Source organism: Anoplolepis gracilipes, chromosome 12 (genome assembly GCF_047496725.1).
Source record: "Anoplolepis gracilipes chromosome 12, ASM4749672v1, whole genome shotgun sequence".
Taxonomy (NCBI): domain Eukaryota; kingdom Metazoa; phylum Arthropoda; class Insecta; order Hymenoptera; family Formicidae; genus Anoplolepis; species Anoplolepis gracilipes.
In genome coordinates, this window is record NC_132981.1 from 5,975,059 (window position 1) to 5,999,516 (window position 24,458).

Genomic DNA, 24,458 nt, shown 5'->3' on the forward strand with positions numbered 1-24,458 from the left:
CTCTCTCTCTCTCTCTCTCTCTCTCTCTTTCTCTTTGCTCAGGCCCATTATCGCTCCGGCATAAAAGCGCAGCTTAACATTTTCCGCGGAAGAGTTTGCTCGTCCTAGTCGTCCTACAACAGCGAATAGAGAAATATGCCCGAGCTCGCTACGAAGTCAGTCTAAGCCTTCTTAAACTGCCCGAGTGCGCTGGGAAATGTATCCCTTAACTTAAGCGCGATGAATCTTTGATCGTAAAACGATGTCCCTCCTTCCTGCTCTTGCCCTCGCTGACAGAATTCGCGCGTAAATGCCAGTTATTAATTATTAAAGGTAGAGAAAATTCGTCGGCAAGAAATGTCGGTTTAGAATAATCTTGTGAGCTTTCGCGGAAGTCCGAGGAAGATTATTGCGCATATTCCGGGCTCGTGTTAACAGACACGTGTATAAACTATGCGAATAACTAACTAGACGTTCAAGTATCCCGACGCATATTCTCCTACTATATTTTTATTTCACGTATCTTCGTAACACTCGTCTTCCACGGTAGCCTGCGCGCATTAATTATCATTCGCTATCATATACTTATGCAACTCATTTATATATTATTCTCGTGGAAATAGAACAAGAGAAAAGAGACGACTACCGTGCACAGTAATACGAAACGTTTAACACTTGGCACAATTTCTCTATTTCTTTGCCAGACTTTAGTAAAACGGTTGTATTCTTATAATTGAAGAATATCATTGCAAACAATGGCATTTACAATTGTGCGAGTCTCATCATTAATAATAAGCTTTTCTCGATTCCAGCGAAGCTTTGTCGATACTGTTTAACAATGAACAAATCGTAACGATGTATCTCAATCTTTGATCTATGAGCGCTCACGCATATTCGCGAAATTGTCAGACGGCCGGGTTGCAAACAACAGCAATACGGCCGATCGCCGCATTTTCGATGGTCGTTGTGTTGCACGATTATTCAACGGATTTAATGAATTCGCAAATGCACCCGCCATCATGATTTCAAACAGTTTATTAACGATACGGTGTGATGATTTCGCCATTATTATTATTTTAACGACGAGTATATCGGCGATTATTATTAATGAACAAAGAGCAGGCAATTATGTATAAAGATTATTCATTACGCAATTATGAAATCCGTGAATTAATTGCCATAAAATAATTAAACTAGGAATCGGCCTCCAATTTTCGACAATTGCTCTCTTTGATTCGAGCGATTTTGATTATTGTAATCTTCGTTTCTTTCTACGATCGACTAGCTTCGCAAAATTCGGATTTCCGCGGGATCGAACGTACGCTGTCTCTGTCAGTCAATTTACCGTATGAGGTTCCGTTTGGACAAAGGTGAAATGCTTCAAAAGGAACCGTTTTGCCGGACTGTCGGTCGTCTTGCATGGAGGGATCTCACGTTAGAATCCTAAAATTCTCCAACAAAGGGATCGCCCATGGCCGGGAATTTCCGACGAGTTTCTCTATCTGTCGAGCAATTATGCTGATCGTACTGTTTCAACGAAGAGAATACGTCGCGAACTACTACCGATTTCTATTGTAGTATACAATACAACAGAGAACGGTAATAAGCTTCTCCCGATCGTAGTGAAGCTTTGTCGATATCGTTCGGCAATGAACAAGGAAATCTCGAAAGTATGCCAAGAACTGCCAGAAACTCTCTCTACTTCAGGAACTTTCATATAAAATCCGAAAGTTTTTCCAGAGAATCTTTTGAAATACGTAGGAGAATAATTATTGTCCATAAGGATCAAATCAAGTTGGAATTGATTGAGTATTGAAAAATGGTGAAAATACTAAGCTGCTTCGAAGTTCACTTGGCAACAATACGTCAATTGATTAAGACTGTTTTGCGGTCTTAATGCAGACGTGGCATTGTAGAAACTTATCTTCAGATCCATCATATTACAAAATTGCGTATTTTTACGCTACGTACATTAGTACGTTATACAATATTAATAACGAGCATGGTATACTTGTCAGAAAGTTTTACATAAATTTATTCTTTATTGGACACTCAGACGACACAATATATACTACATAGCGATCGAGAGAAGTCTCGTGATTCCAATTTACTCGGTGCAAAAAACTTTGATAAAGTAGCTTAGCTGACTTAAATGATGTTCTACTTGAATAAAACTTCAATCGTAACCAGGTCACCTTTATTATGGATTACGATGATTCATTATTTGGGATTTAAATTTACAAGACATAATCGTCGATATATCAAACATTCAGATAAAAGCAAAGATATCATCTGTTAACTTAAACCAGTTTGATTATACGTGTGTAATTATCTATCTAATGTTCATAATCTAATTTTGAAATTGTTTACAGCCACGGATGGATTCAACTGAAAGTATGACGACATTAATTAATTCCTGTTTCACATATCCATTAATTTTCTGCAATCAATTTCACAAATTGCTATCAACATAACCACAAATACCCCCTCGTCCATTTCCAAATTTATTCACTAGAATTGTATATTTTATACATTTACTGGATATACACAATTCGACGATAAATACGCTTTGAGTTAATGGAATAAATGTGTTTTCTATAGAAATATAAACTCAAATGAGTATACAGTACGTAGTAGCAGTTGTTATGGCAATGTAATCGAAATATAATTTTTTGCAATTAATATAGCTTTATATATATATATATATATTTGTTTGTATAATTTGAGTTTGTATAATTTGATGATGCGTAAATTCATTAAGTCATTACTGTATATTTACGTATGCACTGTAATTCTCATCCTCAAGCCACAGGGATTTATATGAACAAAAGGGAGTATTACGACACGCGAATATTACGAACGCATTGTTACTTCAAAATTCATATGGTCAGAAGGGTGATCCGATTAATAATTTCGTTGACGTTGTACGGCGCCGGCAAATTGCATTGCGAATTACATGACATTTATGAGCATGTCCACTTACAATAATAATCCCGTTTCCGCGTTTAATAGTCATACATTTTATGCGATGCGTCTGTTAACGTTGGCGTGAACATTGTACACCGCAATAAATATCGATCCGCGATAAACACAGATAGAAAAGCGGTCAATTTTCACGTTCATGATATCTGACAGTATCACTTTCACCCGCGATCGAGTCACACATACAAACACATATACACCCCATATATGTATATTCAGCTTTAAAATTAATTAACATTAGAGTAAATATGTATATGAAGCTGGAAGAGTTTAGAAGGAAATAGCGAAATGTTTGTACTGAGATATATACACAAATTATATCTGTATACGTCCACGTGTATCGTGCATCATGTAAATCCTTCTTAATCGCGTATCATGTCGGTATATAACGGACGCTCCACTCTATTCCCTCTGATCCGTTTATCCGTCTGAGCGGAGTTCGCTCCAGAGGATGGAATTGTCACGCTCGCGATCTCCCGTAAAAGTTGAATTAACATCGTAAACCTACGGATTTACGCGCAACGCGGGGTGAAATCGCCGCCGATAAAGCGCTATACGTGCCCGGTCCGTATGCTTTGAGCCCCGGGGCGAGATGGCCAGTTTTGCGGCCGTTAACAGGGTAGTAGTTCGCAGAATGCGGCCACGCATTTCTGCCTGCGCCGCGAGATTCGACGCTCGGATTCTGGTTTACCGCGAACTTACGTGCGGTATATAATCGGTCGTACGTTCGCTGCGCGCGCGCGCGCGCGCGTATGCCTAAGTGCTCTCTTGCTATGCTAAATGAGTCACGTTTCCGCCTTAGACGGGATGCGCTCCATAATCGTGGTGCAAAAGGAAGGAAACGATGATTCCTTTCCATGCGAAAATAGAATAAATTTTATAGAAGAGATTTTTTACACGTGGCTTCTCTCGATATTACGATAAAATTACGATTAAATTAAAATTTATCGTTAAAGGTTGAAAAATAAAATATTTAATATTTAGATTCTTTTAAACCTGCAGCATATATATTGTTTAACTTATTTTTACTTTATAACATATAAATTTATATAATACAATTTAACAAAACAATACGATATAAATTATTGGAAAAGTTATGCGCGAAATAACAATATTTATTTGTTGTTTTATGCAATATATTAGACTTCTTTACATATACAGTTTGGATATCATCGTTATTATCGAGATGAATTCGATAATCTGCAATAATGTCAGATATATGTTTAAAATAGGTGAAAATATGTTATTAAATTTTTAATTTTTAATTTTTAATCAGTTTTGTAGAAAACAAAACCATGCATAAAAAAGTTTTTTAGTATTTTAATTTGCAACTTATTTTTCATCTCTTTATCGATTAATCACTTCAGACATTTTTGTATTACCATATAAATTTCATTGATAATTATTAATTCATTCCATTAATAATTATTAATTGTTAAAAACATATATAATTTTCATGTCACATGTATAGTTAATATATTTGAACCGCGATTAACTGAGAGATTAACTTTGAATTCGGTTACGTTAAAAGCATTTTAATTGATACCTATCCTGACACATTATCGGCTTGACACCATATTAGAATGCGGCGACGTGAATTTCACGTAAGCCAAATCAAAGCAATTGTGACCGTTTAGAGTGGTTGAGCGTGTTTGCGAAACAGAAACGGTCGGAAATAGAACAATGCTAGTGGTAATTGGTACCACGGGTCTATTAAGTCGGAATCGCGTTAATTTGCATAAGACGTCGGGGCTGATCCTCCCCGAAACGTAAAATTCGTACCGAAACAGCAGGCAGGAACGTAGCTGTTATCATAACAATTATCGTAAAAGCGCTCCACGTAAGCGATGCACGTTAATCGTTGCGGGCATTTGGTGAATGAGGAATACGCTAGGTACATACCATATATCCCGTGTTCCGAAGAAAATTACATAGTCGCTGTATAAATACGATGTAATAACCTGCACCGATGTCATTCGCCCTGTCAGGTCAGGTGAATGCGATTACTATAAAAGAGCTTAAGCGGACTATACATATGTACACAATGTAGACTCGATGAATGACGTGTACGCCATAAATCCTGGATCAATTAAGTCGAGGGGATCGCCGTATATCGCATAATCCAGTCAAACCAGTCGTATTGGACAGAACGAGGGAAGAAATGAGTGCGCCTCTACCTTGCGATCGGCCACGTAGATCGCATACTTGCCCGCGTCTTTCTAAAAGGGAAATCCCGCATACTTCGCTGAACTTCTCTTCGCCAAGTTTTTAGTAGACCACGATAGACCAATGGCTTGGCCGCGCGACTACGCGAACCAAAAGCGAAGTGGAAAACGCCTTGGTCTTCTCGTTCTGCGTATTCCGCGTGGACCATTATCCGTGTATCCGTGAGAGCAACTTTGTGAAATATCGAGAGGCGAGACATTGATCGTATACTTATTATAAAGTTTCTATAACAGAGAAGAAGGCTTCTCTTTAGCAAAGAATCGATAAATTGATGTTTTTGTTACATAACATATGATATACTTTATATATATATATTATAATACATATTATAATATTACGCAAGGTAGTGTTAGAAATAAAACTCCTTTTCGAGGATATGTTACTACTGTTAAAATCAAGTTTTATAAACCTTATAAATCACACACATCACACTCCACATAATTTATTACACTATATCGAGAGATAAATACTATGTGAAATAATATCGCTTCCTGTACAAAGCGATCCTCGAGAACTTTTTGCTTATCTACGAGATATTACGAATGACGAATGCATACACACAAATTTCTATCCATCATCGATCGCTACTGATTTATATACTGGACTGTCACAGCGTGTGTCAATCTACGATACGATAAAATGTATAGTACGTTACGTACATATATACGTTTCGCGACTGGCTCTTCGAAACTAGGGGGAAAAGGGAAGCGTGAAATGCGATGGGCCTCGAACAAACATCCGCTCATCCTTGGAAATTAGAAAAACTTGTTTTCAATCGATCCGCGTAAGCGGAAAGATCTCGTTCGCTCAATCTTTAGGAGAAGGAGAAAAAAAAAACAAGAGAAAAATTTAATTGGACTGAAAACTTTCAACGTCCCGCCTCTTTCGAGTCTTTCCAATCGCTCGGTCTGTCCGCGAACTTCGATATAACGTTATCTTTTCCGTTTTGAGAGAGGAAAGCAGAACGCTAACTCTCGGCCACGATATCGCCGAATGAAAAATTTCGAGCTTTTAGTGCCGTCATCGCTCTATTCGATTTCGCAGCTTCTCGCACAAGATCGATAAAAATTCTGTAAGATAAATTCTGTAAAATTACAGGGACAACAAATGCCTTTTATCCATCCTTCTGCCCCTCTTTCCCTCTCTTTTCCTTGTAGATTCGCAATTCGCGGCTTTATGACGTCAGATTTATACCAGATTTATTTAGCCTCTCGAACGCATTTTCCATTTCGCAAATCCGTGGGAATCCAATTTCGCCGTGGTTAATGGAAAATCTCGGAGTCGAGAACACGGTCCGCACATTCGGACACGCGGAAAAATTTGTTTTCCGAGTCTCTCTCGTATGTACGAGATTAGCATATCGCGCTTTGAGCGCGATGAATCTATCCGCGTTTGTAGAGAATTAGCGAAGCGAAATATAAAATATATTCAGCTAGCATTCAAGTATGTAATCCAACGCTTGTTGAAAATTGTCGATGTTAACGGATTTGTAAGCAATAAATACAGATATGTACAATATATACACATATGTGTGATTTGTAATTTGTACATTTATATTCTCTGAGAAAAATTACCCAGAAAACGACGTCTCGTTCTCCATCTCCTCTTTTTCTTTTTTTTTTTACATCCTCGTTTATGTAAAAAAAAAGTAAGCAATTTCTTATCGAAACGCTGACCTCATAGCTTGCGGGTTAAAAGTCGGAAGACTGCTCGGGTACTTGGACGATGCGTTTAGCGGTACGCGCGAAATGGAACGGTTCGCGAGGAAAGGAAGAAACTTGTGAACCTTAAACGGGCGGGCCATAAATCTTCGCCGTGTCGTCCGGCTTCTTATTTTCGACGAAAACGAAGCGGCGAATTATCTTTCTCAGGGTGCACATATCGTGTTTCACGAACGGTTCTCAGTCGTTCGGTGCTCGATAAGAGCGGTACCGTGTTTAATAAACGTTCCCGCGACACACGCGCGGGTCGATAGAGAGATAGCCAACCACTCGATAAATGCGTTCCCGTTCAATACGCATGGGAACAGAACTCGCAACATGCGGCAGACCAACCAGAGAGATTTCACCGAGATATTAGAAACTCCACGAATATCGATTTGCCATGCACTTATTAGAAATGGGATCAATATATACACATATATACAGCATGTTTTGTACATATTTGCAGTATAATAATAATTTTATGCACGTAATGTATGCATGACAGTGTTTGAATGTTCAATTATCGAGTCACAGTTTATTCGATAGACATTATCAGTCATTTTCAGTGATAAAGAAAAAAATCAATGGAAAATGTAAGCTAAACTTTTTTCATAAAAAAACTTATCATTTCGAGAGACTATTAATACAAATATAAAAATATGATATACATGTTCCATTCATTAAATAATTTAAAATAATAATTTAAATATTAATTAAAAATAAGTTTTATCGAAGAAAAATGATGCATAAAAAGTATCCAGATAAACTTCATTTCTTTTAATAGAAAAAAAAAATCTGTTGTGAATTAAATAAAATTTTTATACATATTTTATAATAGATGTGAGATAAAACGTATAATATCGAGATCGTTAGGCGTCATTCAAGCTTGAAAAAATGAAATGTGTTATAATTTCGCAATTTTTTCAATCAATTTTTTTTAAAAATAGTTTATATAAAAAGTATTTATATTTTTTAGATTTATTTTTTTATAGAATTATTATTTTCTCTTGTTGTGTCCAACTAATTACGGGATCTATGTAACATGTGCCAATTACTGATCCTATACATATAACCTATTAAGCACACACGTAAATATGCAGTGTGATCAGGACTAATGAATAAATTTCGTACTATTTTTATGAATAAAGACTAAAGGAAAATATAGGAATAGATTTTGTTAAAAAAATTCACTTTGCAAATATTCCATTTGCTTCTACAAAAGCGAGATTATTTTTTTTTATAAAAACTGATAGAATTACGAAAATCAAACAAGTTTCCAATGTAATGTATGCATGACTGTGTTTGAATGTTCAACCACCGAGCCACAGCTTACTCAATAAACATCACGTCATTTCCAGTGATAGAGAAAATTGAGTTTTCACACAGGGTAAAACACAGAATCATATAACGGGTTTTTTAAAATCCATATGTTCTTTTGGATTTTGGAAACTGCTCTAACGAAAATTCCATTTTTCATGCTCCGCCTTAACGAGCGTTTTCACAGGATAGCTCGCTGATTGGAATTTCGCATGTAGATGCAAAAAGTAATTATCGTTGCGGTCGATTGGTGGGAACGTTGTAACCTGGATCGCATGCTGCTCTGCAATCAGGACTAACATGCCGCGAAGAGGTTAGCGTTGTCAGTTACTAGTAAACACGTTGTTTAGCCGGCCAGCTAAACGTAGCTACATCGGCCGCGCCCGGTTTTCGGAAGCGAATGTGTTCCCGATCGCAGTTGGATAATCTTGACATTTCCACTGGAATAAATATCTGTTCAATCGTTCCGAAATCTATTCGAAATAATTGAAAGAGAATGCGATATATATATATAACATTATACGAAAATATAATACATATATCTTTAAATATCGCGGCAAAATATTTCCGCTGATTCAGAATAATAATAATCGTGCGTATTAAAATCGTTGCGTGTTGAAAGAGAATTCCCTCCACACTTCCGACCACACTTGAATTAATATTTTCAATGGCAGCTCGCGTGTACCTAACTCTTGCAGTTACTTAATTTGCAAGCGGTCGAACTCGAATCGTATCAAGAGCGCGATTATTTGGGTAAAAAGCGGAACTACGATGTGCGACGCTCTCGATAACGCTAATAACGCATATTTTGTCATTGCTGAAACGGGCATTCTAGTCAAAAGTTGGCGATGCGCCAAGTGGGCGGTGTTAGTGGGATTCGTGGCTTGAGCTAGACGCCAAATCGAGCCGCAAAAACGGTTGATTTATTATGACCAGTAGTAGTTCGGGGATGCGCGCGGTTTTGCAGGACCTTCCTCCCCTCACGTAGAATCGCATTCAGCGCGATAATTTGCCTACGACGGAATATCCCGCGGTAACGAGAATGCGAACTAAATAAATAAAAAGGGATATTATTCTCCACATATACACATTTCTAACAGACGTAATTAAAGTTTCATTCCATCCGAATCGCCTTCTCGAACGAGAATCGAAACTCTCGACCTTCTCGTTGATGGATATAACTCGCGAACACTCAATACTCTCAAGATTGTGAATATCTGAAAATTTCTCCCATTTAAGAAAACACTATACATAGACAATAGTCAAGTTAATACAACGAGATAGTGAAGATCGCGTATGTTAGTTTGCCGGAAGCTCTTAGAGTCTGCTATTACTCCTCCGGCTCGGAAGATACACCGAACTTGTCGAGCTTGTACCTACACCGGGTCTGCCACGTTACCTCATTTGCATAATAGAGGCACACTATCGAAGGGATCGACAGATTCGCGTAGACAACGCGCAACAAACAGAAACCGGATCCATTAAGAGATCCACCCTGTGACGTAAATGATCGAGTCCTAGACTAACACAATTCTCCTGCCAGAGAGTAATCCACCTCTGTCGACGTCTCTATTAGGTGTCGACGTTTCGTCGCCCTCCCCGACATCAGATGCCGTTCGACAGCTACCGAATATTCAAGGCCATTTTGAAGGGATACCGACATATTTGCGGTGTGATTTATGGCCGAGCCAGAAGGAGAAGGTGGCGATCGATTCCCTGAGAGTTTGGCCGACGGCGAACCAACTATACCGTGGAATCTCCACTATATTCCTCCGCGCGATACGGCCTTACTTCTTTTTTTTTCACATTCTTTCGCTCGTTATTCCGCAACACAAGACATCCATTTACGACCGACATCTTTTCTGGTCTCGGTCTACCCGTCGTTCGCCAAGTAAGTAGCTCGGGCGATATTAAATCGTTCGTCATCATTGTAACCTTGGCGGAGATAAGACGAATATGCCCTCGTGTGAATAAAGTTTTATAGAAAATGTAAGTTTCTTTTCAATCGAAGAGCAACCTCTTAATAACATTACTTCGTATGTGTACTTTTCTTATAATTGGACCATTTATTTCGCTGCGAGATATATATTTTATAATTTTTTGTCTATACGTTTATTTAACGGATTAAAGATATTTATATTTTCTTTCAAGATTTAAAATAAAAAGAAATCAAAGGCGCACGTAAAAACGGGCGGGCGGTTTTCCTCTAAATAAATTAACGAATACATGACATCTCTAAAGTGTTATCGGTCCAATCGCCGAAGCGTACTACCAAGTTATACGAAATGGAACTAACGTCGTCGCACCAAGTGGAAGTACGGATAACGAGATTCGAAGATGCGCAGCATCGCCTCGTATAGTCGCATAGTCGCATAGTTGAGTATAACTTCGGCATAACTGTGAAAGCATTCGTAAGGGAAGAATCCAAAGGTCATGCAATACATTTCCTAACGTTGAATACCAGTTTCTTCAAATAACAAAAAAAAGAGACATAATGTTCTCAGTACACTAAACGCGTAAGAAGAAATCATAAAAATCTCTTTACATATTTATACGCAAGAAAAGCTCTTTTTACTTACATTATGTCATTTACGTATCATCACTTTAGTATATATATTTATATATGATATATAACAAATACTTTTAAAATATACAAAAAAGAAAATTTTACTACTGACTCTATTCCAGCGAAAAATTCGTAATGATAAAATTTGTACGTAAAAATTTCCGTCGTTGCCATTCTAATTGCATTCGCATATGCAACTATTGATTGTGTAAATCTACCGTCTTTAGCTATTGAAAGCTATATAACATCGTTCTCGAGACAAGAGGTTACCATTATTCTACGATGGTTTCATAGGCGTCCTTCATACATGTTTGGTTCTGACACCGGTGACATAGCGCGAGGAAATTCTGTCTCTCTATACGTCATATGAATCTAGTCACATGTGCACATATGTACTATGCGAAATATACAAAAGACAGTAGGCGACGTATCTTGAAAGAAATCAAGTTGCAGACAAAACAGTATAATATTTGAAGGGATATGCGGATGTAGTTTGTAGTTTACGATCGCGCTGAGAAACGCTGTGTCTCTCTCGAAAAATATTCATAACTATATATTGCATGCATGTGGGTACACATCATTTATTTTATATGTATATGTATATGTATAGCCTGCCTAGATAATAAACATAGTAATATACGTAAGCTCTTATAGCTTAAAATGTAGTTACACGTATGGCACGGTAACTTCATATACGTGTTTTGGACATGTTAGTTTTGGCAGCAAGTGTAGCTTAGTATAAGGAGATTTCACGCCGCTCCATAGCGTTCCATATGCATACACGCGTCTTGGCGAAGGGTACATATATAGACTCTGAGGATAGACTCTTGTAGCTCCTACCGTGTAATCTATCCCGCTCTCACGAGCTATTGAGTGGAACGCTCGTATCTGTGATTCAAATGGAATAATCGCGGGGAGGAAATCATGACAGCGCAGAGACGTATCGTATTCAAAGGGATCACGTACAATGCCTAATAACTAATGAACGTATCCGTTTATATTATTTTCCGCATATATGTACATACATATATGTTAGGCATATAAAAGATCTATAGATTAAATCTATAGATCTATAGATTAAAGATATGTGTATATAATTATTTGTATACATGTATTTCGTCTTACTTAACTCTCCGCTTGATTATAATTGACTATTTCTCGTAATTAATAAATTTGTAAGAATGTTTAGCTAAAATGGGCAGCTAACTAATTTTTATATGACATTAATAAGCAAATCAAAAATTTAAAAAAAAAATCTTTATTTGTGCATATGTGGAATATAAAGACGAATATGCAATATCGTAAAATTAAATAAATTCGAAATCGGGGCCGAATTTTTTTCTTAGTAATAATGCGATTCATCGGACTTTTATCGTTGCATAAAACTTTGAACGATCGAACGGCCGGAAATAGCAACAGTGTAGATGCGTGACGTTACGAGCGTCGTGCGCGAATTTAATAGGTACTTGCGTGCATTACGCGAACGTTTCTTTGCATCTAAAATATAACGAGATACGAGCACTCCTTAAATCTTATGTACATCGTGTATGCGCTATTTTTTTCCTCGTAAAACGGTCTTTCTACGACTTCGATTTGCCGAGGAAAATGTTTCGTAGAATGACAGTAGTGATCGCGCTTTTATAGGAATAGATTGCCAATCATTTTTTTAACAAATGATGAGTTAAGAGAAATATGAGAAGTGATATCTATGTATGTATCTGTAAAACATGAAGGTAATTTAGCATCAAAGTGGATTTTTCTAGAAGCAACCACGTGTAAGTCACGCCCTAGTGTCCTACATGCCAAGTCGCATGCGCGATTCATATTTAGTTCAAACGTAAACGTGTTTTTTCAAATTATGTTGCTGCTTTCTAGATACGCTGCACGCGACCACAAAGTTCTAAAAGCATGTTTACGATCGTGAGCTTTCAGTACACGCTGACCACGACTTTTGATACGCTTTTACCGTATTAATAATATATATCCTCAACTCTAGAATAAAGATAACACGTGAGTAATACATACAATGTTTGGTAGATATAATTATTTTGAAGTATTATATTGTGTACTAAAAATTACGTTATTTACACTATTACAATTATTACATTAAAAAAATATTATAAAATATACGGTATCTGAGTTATTTGAATTAATTAAACAAATAGAAAGTCGCTTTGTACATGAAAGGGAAAGGTTTCTTTTTTTTCATTGATGTGATGTCTCTATTTAACAAATATATTACACTACTACATATAATGTAAGTGATAATGCTTCTTTTTATATATCCCGAGATTTATATTTACATACTAAAGTAATTAAAAACTGTGTCGCATGCATTTTTAATTGCAGACGAAATTATTCTCAAGAGAGTTGATATAATATTATTAAGTACAGGAATAAATATCCGATGTCACATCACAGAAAGATAAGATACGAATGATAAAAACGTCCGGTGCGCGAGAATAGTAGCACATATACAGAATAGTGTCAAAAATATCGAAAGCATCCCTTGTCACGAATGACATGTTGTTGTTCTGCATTCGCACGTATTACGTCAAACTCCCCCCCTACTCTTTCTCTCTCCATCTGTACGTATTATTCTCATCTTCGGAACAATGCAACGTGCACGATCCCATACGTGCGCAGAGAGAGAGAGAGAGAGAGAGAGAGAGAGAGAGAGAGAGAGAGAGAGAGAGAGAGAGAGAGAGAGAGAGAGTATATCGCGTTATACATTTTATTGGACACGAACGACATTTCGCTTCCGTCAATTATTTCGCCAGTATCAATGGACTTGACGTTGTAATATCAGGGACCACCATTAAGCGGACACGGTCTCGCAAAATTGTGCTCGCTGTTCTCAATTTTATGCGAATTTCGAATCGAGCGCATCGCATATAACGTCAACATTTAATCGTTACCTCTATCGAGTTAAAAATCGCAAGTAGCCGCAATGACGAACGAGCTCTCCGATTAAGCCGGAACGACGTGATAAGTGGAGTTAACAGCGCACGCGTGCTCGTGCACCATCTGTTAAGCTTATCGCGGCCCGTAACGCACAATTCAAAATAACACACGCGTCTTTATCTCGCGTCTTTTTTGCACGATAATTCGCAGATACGACAGACCACGTGCGGTCTGTACCTACATGCGTGCCCGTTGGTCGTTCAGTTACGTCAGTACTCTCGTACAGTTTTTAATTTATCGTGCACCGAGTGTAGAGCACCAAAAATTTTTTTCACGTTGCATAAAAAGTTTCACGCGACTGTACGACGGCAATTTTGTTACTCCGTCGGTTATTTTTCTTTCAGACTTTATTCCGGCTTCGCCTCGGGCAGCGTGAGTTTCGCTCGTGTTCGCGCGCGTCTCGCATTTAGAATATAAAATCTAAGCCGTAGGGAAAGGCTGTTAGATATCGATCCTTTGGCTGTTGCGCGTTGCATTCTAGCCGTCGCACCGCGGTAAATATTACATGCACCGGGGATGGTAGACGCGTCTGCAGTTCTAGCGCGTATTTCAGTATACGAGTATATACATATATCCTTCGCGTCGATATAAACGGCGATTACTTTCTCTCGCGGGCTATTCATTTTCATATTAGCTCGAACAAATGGACCGTTTCACATCTTTTATACTGCACCATTGAACGGGCGTTACCCGGTGTAATAACGTCTGAGTTACTGTCGAAAATCACGGAATCTTTATTGACCTCGTCCAACTAAGTTTGAAAGATTAGAACCGGTCAAAGAAGGAGATTGTAATTTTCTTTTGCTCGCTAAGTCGAAATACTTTACTCCGTCCGAATTTCGCGTTGAAAGAAGCGTCATGTTTTATTTCGCGTCTTTACGATTCAAATGTCGAGAAAGAGAGTCTTAACAGCGAACTACTGTAGAAGCTATTTTCAGTCGCGATGAATATCGAAGGAGCGAACTTTATCATTTTAAGCGCATGACTTTAAAGCTCATACTCGCCGAGAAAAATAATTTGCACTCGTGACTTTGTCGCGATGTTTAATACCTTTCGTTAAATCGATATCGAGGAATTTGATAATCTTTCCGCCTCCGCGTTATACACGACTTGGAGAAACGACACGTCGCTACGCGATAGTTTTGCCGAGTCCGCGCGAAAACAAATTTAAAATATATGACTCATAAAATATCTCGCGTGAACGAAAAAAAAAAACTCCATTTAAATTGCCGATTGGTACTCTGGCGGATATTTCACCGAGATTTTGTCGTAGCGGATTGCTGGCTACGGTTAATTTACGGCTTCAAACTGAATCGCGCCGACATATGAACGAGCCGATGTTGGATTTCGAGAGTTTACCGATATGGTCGCGTGTACAACTGTGTATGTCTAATTGCATAACGTCGCATCGCGCGAGATATACGTGTCACCTCGTGGAACCTCTCTCAAGGGATCAATCGTCTAGATAGTGATCCCAAAGCAACTCGTTACCAAAGCGATCCATCTCGCATATAGATTCAGTTTCCAAGATATTGTTTTATATAAAGCTAGTAAAATTCAACTCTTATAACACAATTTAACAAAAAAAATTTTTTTAAAGGAATATAATTATTTTTTGCAATTTTTGGTACAATATGATTTTGGCTTCAAAAAGGTTCTATCGCATAATAATTTTGAAAAAATTAAAGTCAAAATTGTAAAGAAAAATTATTTTGATATTAACTATGTTAAAGCTAACGGTAACGTACTAAAAAATTTCATTTTGTTCAAAATTAATCATACTGTTTTGATTTAAAAAAAAAAAAAAAAAAAGATTACAATTAATAAGATTTTTGATAATTGAATATTAAACTAATTATCATAAATACGGTATATTTAATATATTGGCTCCGTCAATTTTTAATCTATGTTAATTTTAACATTGGTTTTATATATAATTTGAGAAATACATACAAAATTTTGCGAAAATATTTTAATAATTGGGACATCTGCTATATTAATCTCAATATTTTGAGTTGATTGTGACATAATTGTAGTCATTATTTTGAACAACTTGTAAAGTTTAAACTTTAAACAAAAAGATGAAAAATATTCAGTAGATTGTCCGTAATATTTAATAATTTAATTTACAACTTTTTCTCGTGGTAAACTTAATATTTTATTACAAAAGTTTAATTAATTTTAATCCTGACAACAAATTCCTTACTATAACATCTGCAGAATTTGTGAGGTGACCCAAAAATAGTTATCTTCTACAACTTTAAATTAAATTTAAAACTGATAGAGAATTTTAAAAGTCAAAATTGTATTTAGCACCAAAAATATTATAAGGATTTTCTCACTCTTCTCTTTTTCACTACTTTGTTTTTCTTCAGTTTAAAAATAAATCTTTTTTCATTGTAAACTGTATAATTTGACAAGATGTTCCGGCAAATGCGAGAATATATTTTTCGAAATACAGCGAGCCAACTCTCCGGCTATAATTTACTGATCTCTCGCCGTGACACTTTCTAGCTGTTCTTCCGTATTACGTTTGCTTATTTATCGATCACTCGAAGCTCGAATTGGCAAGTCGGAGAAGGTTTACGACTTCGTTCTGCCTCATACGAATCAAGCTCATATCTCCGGGAAACAGTATATCCGCGAGCTGCGGCGCCTGCAACGGTCGTAAATGCACGTGCAACGTCGGTACATGAACGCCAACGAAATCGGTTTACATGCGTCAACGTGACTGATAATGCAATCTCCGTACGAGACTAGGGAACCGCGCGCTCACGAAAGTGTAAATAAAATCTTGCGGTTTGTAAAAGTGACGTTGCGAGTGTGTCTCACTTATGCCTCTCATGCTTTTGCTTTCCTACTTTGCAAGGTCGAAGTTTGTGCATATATGTATGTATTCGGATTGAAATGCGGCTATGCTACACACGCACATACATGTCCAAATGAGATTAGTCGTGAGACATTTTAATGCCATTAGCTCGTAGCGGTTTATCTCGAACCGCATGCATGCATATGCAGTACTATATGTGTATAAAGTCTGGGTAATATGTCACGTAACCTCCTCGTGGATACGAGACATTGGGGTAAATTGACACAGCTTTGCCTGACAAGCGGTTAAGATTATTAAGCAATTTCTACACGTTTAATATTATGCTCGGTCATAAACGAAACGTATTTATCATGTCAACTTTCTCTCTTTCTCTCTCCCTCTTTACGAATCAAACATCTACATTGTTTCTAAAGAGTATAGATCTTTTTCTAAAATTAATCTCTTTAAACCTTTTGTGTGTGTGTGTGTGTGTGTGTGTATTACAATAATGAATCTTAAATTTTCTATTTATAAATTTACAATCACGGGAATGAACAGAGGTTGTGAGATTAATTGAAATAAATCATCTGTACCACTTTCGAAAAAAAAAAAATTATTTGATGTGTAAAGAAGAGAAGCAAGAGTGTTTTAAAAGAAAGATATCGGCAGACTGTAAACCTCATAATTCATGTGTACACCGTATTTGAAAAGACAGTTGTACAACGTGTATCGTGGCTTATGATGATCCCTGTCACGTGCTTGAACACGCATACGTTGCACGCATGTCGGATACTACACGAATGTCACCCGCTGTCATTCCACGAACATCGTATAAATCATTGGCGGCGGGAGATATCCTCTGTTTGCTCGACGGCCGAATCTCTTGCTTTTGAAAGCTTAAAACTTGCCGATTCAACGTCGCGTATACGCGCATTGCAATAAACTATGAAGAGTGACATTTTATTAAACCGTCCAGAAATAACCAAACTAAAGTAACTTGAAGAATATAAAGTCGAAAGTAGAAATATCAAAGTTTTACTCTAAGAAGTCGTTAATTATTAATTTTCTTACAAGGCAAAATTGTTTGCTAAATTAAATTTTCAAAGATGATCTGAGAACTTTTGAAAATAGGTTGAACAAATATTGGAGTAACAGTATAAACTATACAATCGTTAAAAGCATGAGCATATCTCAGTTATAAATCAAATGTCAAATGTTTTTTTTTAATGCGTCTTGCGTCGTTTATATATTTAATTAAAAGTTAATTCTAATTCTGTAATTAAAAATTGTTATATGCACTTAATTTGATAATATTGCGCGCCTTACGTTTTTGTTATTATTATAAAGCGAGATAAATTAATTCATATCGAAGAACATAAGAATGATTATGTATTATTTCGTACACGTGTCACGTACGAACAATCGATCGAATAATTAGTTCGATCAATCACCGACCGTCGGTTAGGTCCGCGTAACAATGTATGTGTCGAGTTGGAACAGAATAACATAGAATCTGAAATCGCGGGAACACCATTGTGTCGCTTATGTACATACTTAGGTATGTAGATTGCGCACCTCGACACGTGCCATTAATGGCTGATGGCTCTGAAACTCTCACGCCATTTTCCATCCTTCCGCGCTCCATTCCTACGAAAGGTCAACTCCTTCGACGCGGTCTTTGTCGCGCGCGATAACAATTCGTATATTACGTAAATCGCATACAGCGCCTTCCTCTCCTCGACCTACCTTCCCTTTCATCACGCGAATTCGCACTTTGCGAGGCTTACGATTTTTCACTCGCGTATCATCAATTCCGTCATGTATGTACGCCAGCCGGTGGGTTCTTATTCTCGAAAGCGTTATTCATTTCGCAACAGTAACAATATTCGCCAAGCATCCAACTTATCTTGAACGATTGTTTCAAAGCACCAGGATATATGTACGAGCACTCTGTTACGAGCACGTTCTGATTACGTTTATCTTACGATAATCTACCCTATTGTTTTCGCGAATTGAATAGTGCATAACACGTTATAACCCGGATACAGGAAATAATAGCACCGAGCTCACCATTACGTCAATGCTTTCGCGTCCCTCATGCTTTGGCGTCCGACGCGAACATTCCTTGACGTGCGGACGACTGGTTGTCGGCCGAATCAGCGTGCGCTCGCACGTCGCGCCGATTCATGATCGATGGATGCACTGTTCCTCTTTGCGAATACGTCACGCTTCCACGCGGACCACCGGAAATGGGACGCGCTCGGGATGAACGCTATTTCGACCGAATTCGCACCCGCCAGTCACATTGAACGATTATGTTCGTATGAAATGCGCCCGTTACTCTTCTGCACTCTCACGATTTCCCGGAAATCGATTATTCCGTTAGTTTTCGATCGATGGAATTCCGATTAAGAATCGTTCACCATCGTTTATAATGTGTCGAATCGAATTTCGCGACGCGTACGTATATTTCACATCGGGGTGATTGAAAAGATTTTTTTTTTTTTGTTTTTTTTTTTTTTGTTTCCGAGAAAAGAACTGTTGCACTAAAAAAATATAAACAGGGTCTCGAGAGAACGCTTTTAAGTCTCGCGCGATTGGCCGCGCTCCGGAAGTACTTTTTAAAATTCCGGACTTAATGTCTCGAGCGACGACGAAACGTGAAGCCACGCAAGAAAAAGGGGGTAGAGTTACAGGCTTGGCACAGCCAAGGCCGAGGGTGCGATGCGCACGACTCTCCAGCGGCAGTTGACGCGACACTAGAGAAAATCCGAGTCCGTGCTTGCCGCCACAGGACTCCGGACGCCTGCGCTCTCGGTTCTCGCCGCCACGAGCCACAGGATTTCGCATAAACAGCGTGTGTCCGCGACCCGCTGCTATGTGCTTTCCCCTCGAAAGATGAATGTACGTCCAAAGTTCCTTACACGCTACGAATTATTCCCGATCGAAAGTGTTTACTCGGTTAGTTTTCCCGGAACAAACATTTTCGGAGCACACGCAGAGTCAAAAATATAGCGGACAAGAATATTTTAGTTATGCACATTGGTAACTGAAAATTTATTTATTTGTATTTGGATCGATGCGGGCAGTAGCGTAGAAGAAAAAATCGATGGCAATATTCGTACGTATATGATGGCTAATACACTTCCGCGATTTCTATTACGAAAGATTACCGAGTTCTTTACCACAACGATAAAGGTAGATGCGCCTTACTACGTATAATGGAATCATAATATTATTCTAGATAGAGCGGTTTCGCGCAGTCGCGAAAATCAAGTGAGATAGATCAGTTTTGATCCGCGCATTCAGCAATCGTTATCAGGAATATAGTCACTACAGTCATTTAAATTATATAATTAACGCAATAACTATTTGGAATATTTAAATATCATCTGGCCGTCGAAAGTTTACGTAAGCGGATACATATCAGTACATATCGCGGCCTGATTATACGGACATCTCGTATAGCCAGCAATAAAAGGAACTTCCGCTTTAATTCGATATAACGTCGCAGCCCATTAAACTTGGCCGTTCTTCATCATTTTATCGCCAAGAAACCTCGTGGGTACATTGGTCGCGCCGGCGAACGACGACTCCGAATGCCACTAAATAATGTCGCTACGTGAACAAAATAATTGAATTTGTTCGATTCACTGCTACATATCGTAAAAAATGTATGTTTTGCACGATCTTTTATTAAACGTTTATTAAGAATACAATCTATTTTTTACATGATCTATAATTTGCGATAGAATTCAAAATAGAAATCTATTTTGATTTTACGTATTCTGACATGTATTTCAGTATTTGTGTGTGTTTTAATTCTTCATATATTTTTTTTAATATAAAACACAACACATAAAATTATAAATATAATTATATATATTTCAATTTTATCATAAATCATCAAATTATCTAAAATATACATATGCTCAAATATATGTTTTTATTTATATATAATATATATAATATATATAAAAGCAAAGTATTTTTTTGCACAAAAATAAGATGTGTCAACTATAATTGTACATATGTATGTACATACATGTCACATAACATACGTATGATTAAATTGGAATACTAAAAAAAATTCTTTCTATTGCAAATAACAAAGTGCATTATACGCTAATGTGACATGACTTATTTCAAGAGCCAGAGACTTCTCCTTGCGCTTTCTCCCGCGGCTGACTGTTTTAAAGTTTATTACGCGGCGTAATTCCTTTTTCTTTTCATGACAAAGTTCGTCTGACGTAACACGGAATGATGGTCTCGTTTAAGTTTGCAAAGCGCTACGCCACACAATGGTTTTAACCGTAGAATTAGCTTTCCTTACGACCGTGCGTTTAACGAAGATTGAGACGACGACCGAATGACGGAGATGAAGATAAAACAATTATTTCTTTTGATATTGAATCAATTGTGAAAATAAAAAAAAAAAAGGCAAAAAGACATTTGAACAAAAACATGACACAGTACTTTGCTTATTTTCTCAGTGTGCTAATGAATATGGAGGAAAAAACTCTTACGAAGAGGAAACGAGACGTAATGATGACGTTTGAAAAATGAGCGAAATGATATTCCTATGGAAACGCTCTTATATGTCTATTTGCATCAGAAGCGTTTCTCCATCATCCATTATAACTGAAGAGCAGAGATTCCAATATTTCTTTACCCATCCAATACACGTCTTAATACCAAACTATCTTGAGACGTGAAATCTTTTTTGTTCTTGACATAAATTACTTACTCCGGAGACATTTTTCACATAGAATCATTAATTTTAATCATAATTATTGTACAGGATAAATGTACATGTTTTATGTTGTGAAAAAAAATTAGCGATAATTTTACAAAATGATTCAATCAATCCAGTATCAAAGAAAGAGGTTACGCATATTTCGTTCATTATCATTCTCCGTTTTAATCGAACCCGAACAAAATTCCCTCCGAATGATAAAACGACAGAGTTTTCGAAACTTACGAGCAATCGACAATTGTAAATGAGATTCCGACAATGTTACCTGGCGCGATTCCAATCTTTTATCACAGGTCGTAAAGTAGCTAAAGCAACGACACGCGCGTGCGAACACGTCGTTTTTCACCATCCACGCAGAGTTAAAAATTCGGCGGATGTTCGGGCAGGCGATCCTTGATCTCGAGCACGACGTCCAAGAGACGTGATTTAAATGCGGGTATCGTCTCGCACTGATATCGTATAAATTTTGCTCGCTCGTCGTTGTACAGGATTTGCTCGATTTTGTTGGGGTCGTTACGAAGATATTGCGCGGTTATCGGTTCAGACAGCAGCATTATCTGCAGATTGAGCGCGGCATAAAAGAGCGCTATGTTTCGTCCATCTTCGTAACTTTCGCGAAACGCCGTCCAGGGTAGATGATCGTTAATGTCGAGGCCTTCTTCCGCCAGATATTGCGCGAGCGAATCGTGATAGATTTTTGTAAAAGAATCGAAATAACGATTCCAGGTAGCTCGAGTTGTGGTTTGATATATGCAGCAAGCAAAATCGATCACTGGTGGACAATAACAAAGAAACTGCCAGTCTACAAAGTAACAGCCATTTATATTGCCGGTCGGATCGTATCGTAACATTATATTATTCGTCCAGATATCGCGATGACACATGATGTTTCTGTGTCTCTTGGACGGTCCAAATAATTGCGAAACTTTTTGCGACCAAACGGCGATACGGCGTTTAATATCATCCTTAGCATCATTATCGAGGTCCTCAACGAGATCGACCAACGCATTAAAACCCGTGATACTGGAGGCAAGCATCGTCGCTCTGTCATCCGCAATAAATTCGGGGTAAAGAACATCGATCAGCAGGTGTCCGTAGAAATCGTAAATAGTCCGGTTCTCTTCCCGGCGGAGTCTCTCGTCCAGTATGAAGGACCTCGAGTGAAACTTGGAAAGAGTTTTCAGTAACCAGTCGCAGTGCTCCTCGTCGAACGGCACGTATTTATCCGGGGTGACATAGCCGTCTAACGACGCGTCTTCCAAAACGATGATGACATCCTGTTTGCAGAGATAACTCTCCACCGTCCATTTTGAAGATCCACCCATGCCCATTCGCTGCATTACATCCGTATAAACGGCGATCTCTTTGTTGAACGTGTCGAAACGGGTCACAAACTTGAACTGTGGACTGTCGGGCGGCGGCGGTGTTTTGGCGAAGAACTGCAAACTCTGTATCTCTTCTCCGTTCGCGGCACATCTTGCCGTAATGTGCAAACGATAATATTGGCCTGCGAAGCCGAAAACGTTGCTGGGCTGCTCCAATCTCCAACAAACCAGTCGAAAGTTACCGCTGCCGAATTTACGCTCTAATATTTTGTTAACGTCACGATCAGTCAGGAGGGACGTTTCCCGATGATCCTGCAGCGAAATCGGCAACGCGCAGCACGTCTTGTCGACATTTATCGCCGTCATGTCGCACTGTATTAGATCACGACGACGACGTTCACGCTAAATTTATAGGCGTCGGGCGTCTCGTGATCGCAACAGAAAATACGATTGTTTCCGCGAACTTGGCACGATTTTATTTGCGCAAATATTTAACTTACTATCTTTTTGATACGCGATAGATGGGCACACAGATTGCAAATAGACGGCTCGGTGAAGTGATGCAATAGTAAATATCTCCAAGCGAAGTGCTGCAATTTATGTCGCATCATAAATCTATCTGATACACCTTAGCAATGTGACGAGGAAACGAATTTCATGATATATATATATATATATATATATATACCGTTTCTGAGGGTAAATAAAAAAAAAAAAAAAAAAAAAAAAAAAGAAAGAAAGAGAAAAAAGCAAGAGTCATGTATCGCGATATCGTGTCTGTGTACTACCGGAAATTTACTGGTACAGCTCGCCAAACCGTGCGCGGTCGGCTCGAGAAAAATGTTGCGGGGATGAAGCTGGAATACTTGCGGCTTGCAGTATTTATCTTGGGGTATATATCTCGCGCGCCGGCGCGAAACAAACAGTTGTTGCAGTAATTATCGGTTTGCGGATTTGACGGAAATAGAATGTGAATCTAGAATCATCGAGAAACACTGTCGATCGCCCTTGCATCGAGTAAATTAATGCTGAATTATAGTTGTAGTTCGATGAAACATCGGAGGACGGAACTTGAATTCGTACGTATATTGTTAACAATTAACTCGTGGTGAAACCGGCACGACCATTAATTAACGCCAATAACGTGCCAACTAAATATACAGGTTTAAAGGAAATAGATCGTTGACGTTAATTGTTCGAGTGTGTTAATAGTAGTGAAGTAGCGACGTAAAAGTAAGCGCACGTACATTCGCTTTCGTCGCCGCGATTCCTAACGAATACTACTTGCGTGATTGCGTCGAGAGATGCGCGAACGGAATGATATAATAATAAGTATAATCCCAGGCAGAGAAACCGTTAAAGTCCATCGGGTACTATAAAACAATTCGAGGGAGAAACTTCACGACTCCCCTCGTAACCGCCAAAATTTATTCGCCCTCACTGCGCAAACGCATCTAACTTCTCGGGAGCAACTATTAATGGGGTCACACTCTATATAGCCCTTTCGGCTACGTTACTTTACGGTACCAAAGGTAATTCGATTAACTGCGTCCCGAAGCCGAGAACGGAGACGAGCTCGCTAATATCAATGTATACGACGAAGTAACCAATTTAAAATTGCTCCTAATAAGGTTTTCCCACAATGTTCATCTACTATAAAGCAATTTTTCTCGCCGGTGTAAAGGCACAAAAATCAACCTGATATGTGATATATAATAATTTTAGGTATATATTTAATTAGCAAGTATAAATTTTAATGGCTACAGCAGAGATTAAAAATTGTTGCAACTACCTATATATTAAAAGAAATCTAAAAATATCATAATCTTCT

The 24,458-nt window shown here is 38.1% G+C and overlaps 3 protein-coding genes across 6 annotated transcripts in view; 1 reads left to right on the forward strand and 2 right to left on the reverse strand.

The window, feature by feature from the left end:
• The window catches only part of Sol1, a 278,403-nt gene extending 257,243 nt beyond the window's left edge, over positions 1-21,160 (reverse strand). Inside the window, exon 1 of one of the 2 annotated variants that reach the window (XM_072903292.1) lies at positions 18,617-21,160. Coding sequence is in view for 1 of the 2 variants with exons in the window: in XM_072903291.1 (XP_072759392.1) it covers positions 18,617-18,619 (3 nt within the window). In the remaining variant the exon portion in view is untranslated. The remainder of the gene's footprint in view (positions 1-18,616) is intronic. The other variant, XM_072903291.1, reaches the window with a different exon arrangement.
• The window catches only part of M (zona pellucida domain-containing protein miniature), a 258,694-nt gene that overhangs the window by 195,821 nt on the left and 38,415 nt on the right, over positions 1-24,458 (forward strand). The window lies entirely within an intron of this gene.
• Positions 21,304-23,016, reverse strand: LOC140671734 (uncharacterized). The gene has a single exon (XM_072903298.1). It carries the CDS (start codon positions 22,991-22,993, stop codon positions 21,662-21,664), a length of 1,332 nt encoding a protein of 443 aa, XP_072759399.1. The 5' UTR covers positions 22,994-23,016; the 3' UTR covers positions 21,304-21,661.

What these genes read in the sequence shown, in the direction of transcription:
- LOC140671734 (XM_072903298.1), bottom strand. Translation starts at nt 22,993, where the DNA reads ATGACGGCGATAAATGTCGACAAGACGTGCTGCGCGTTGCCGATTTCG.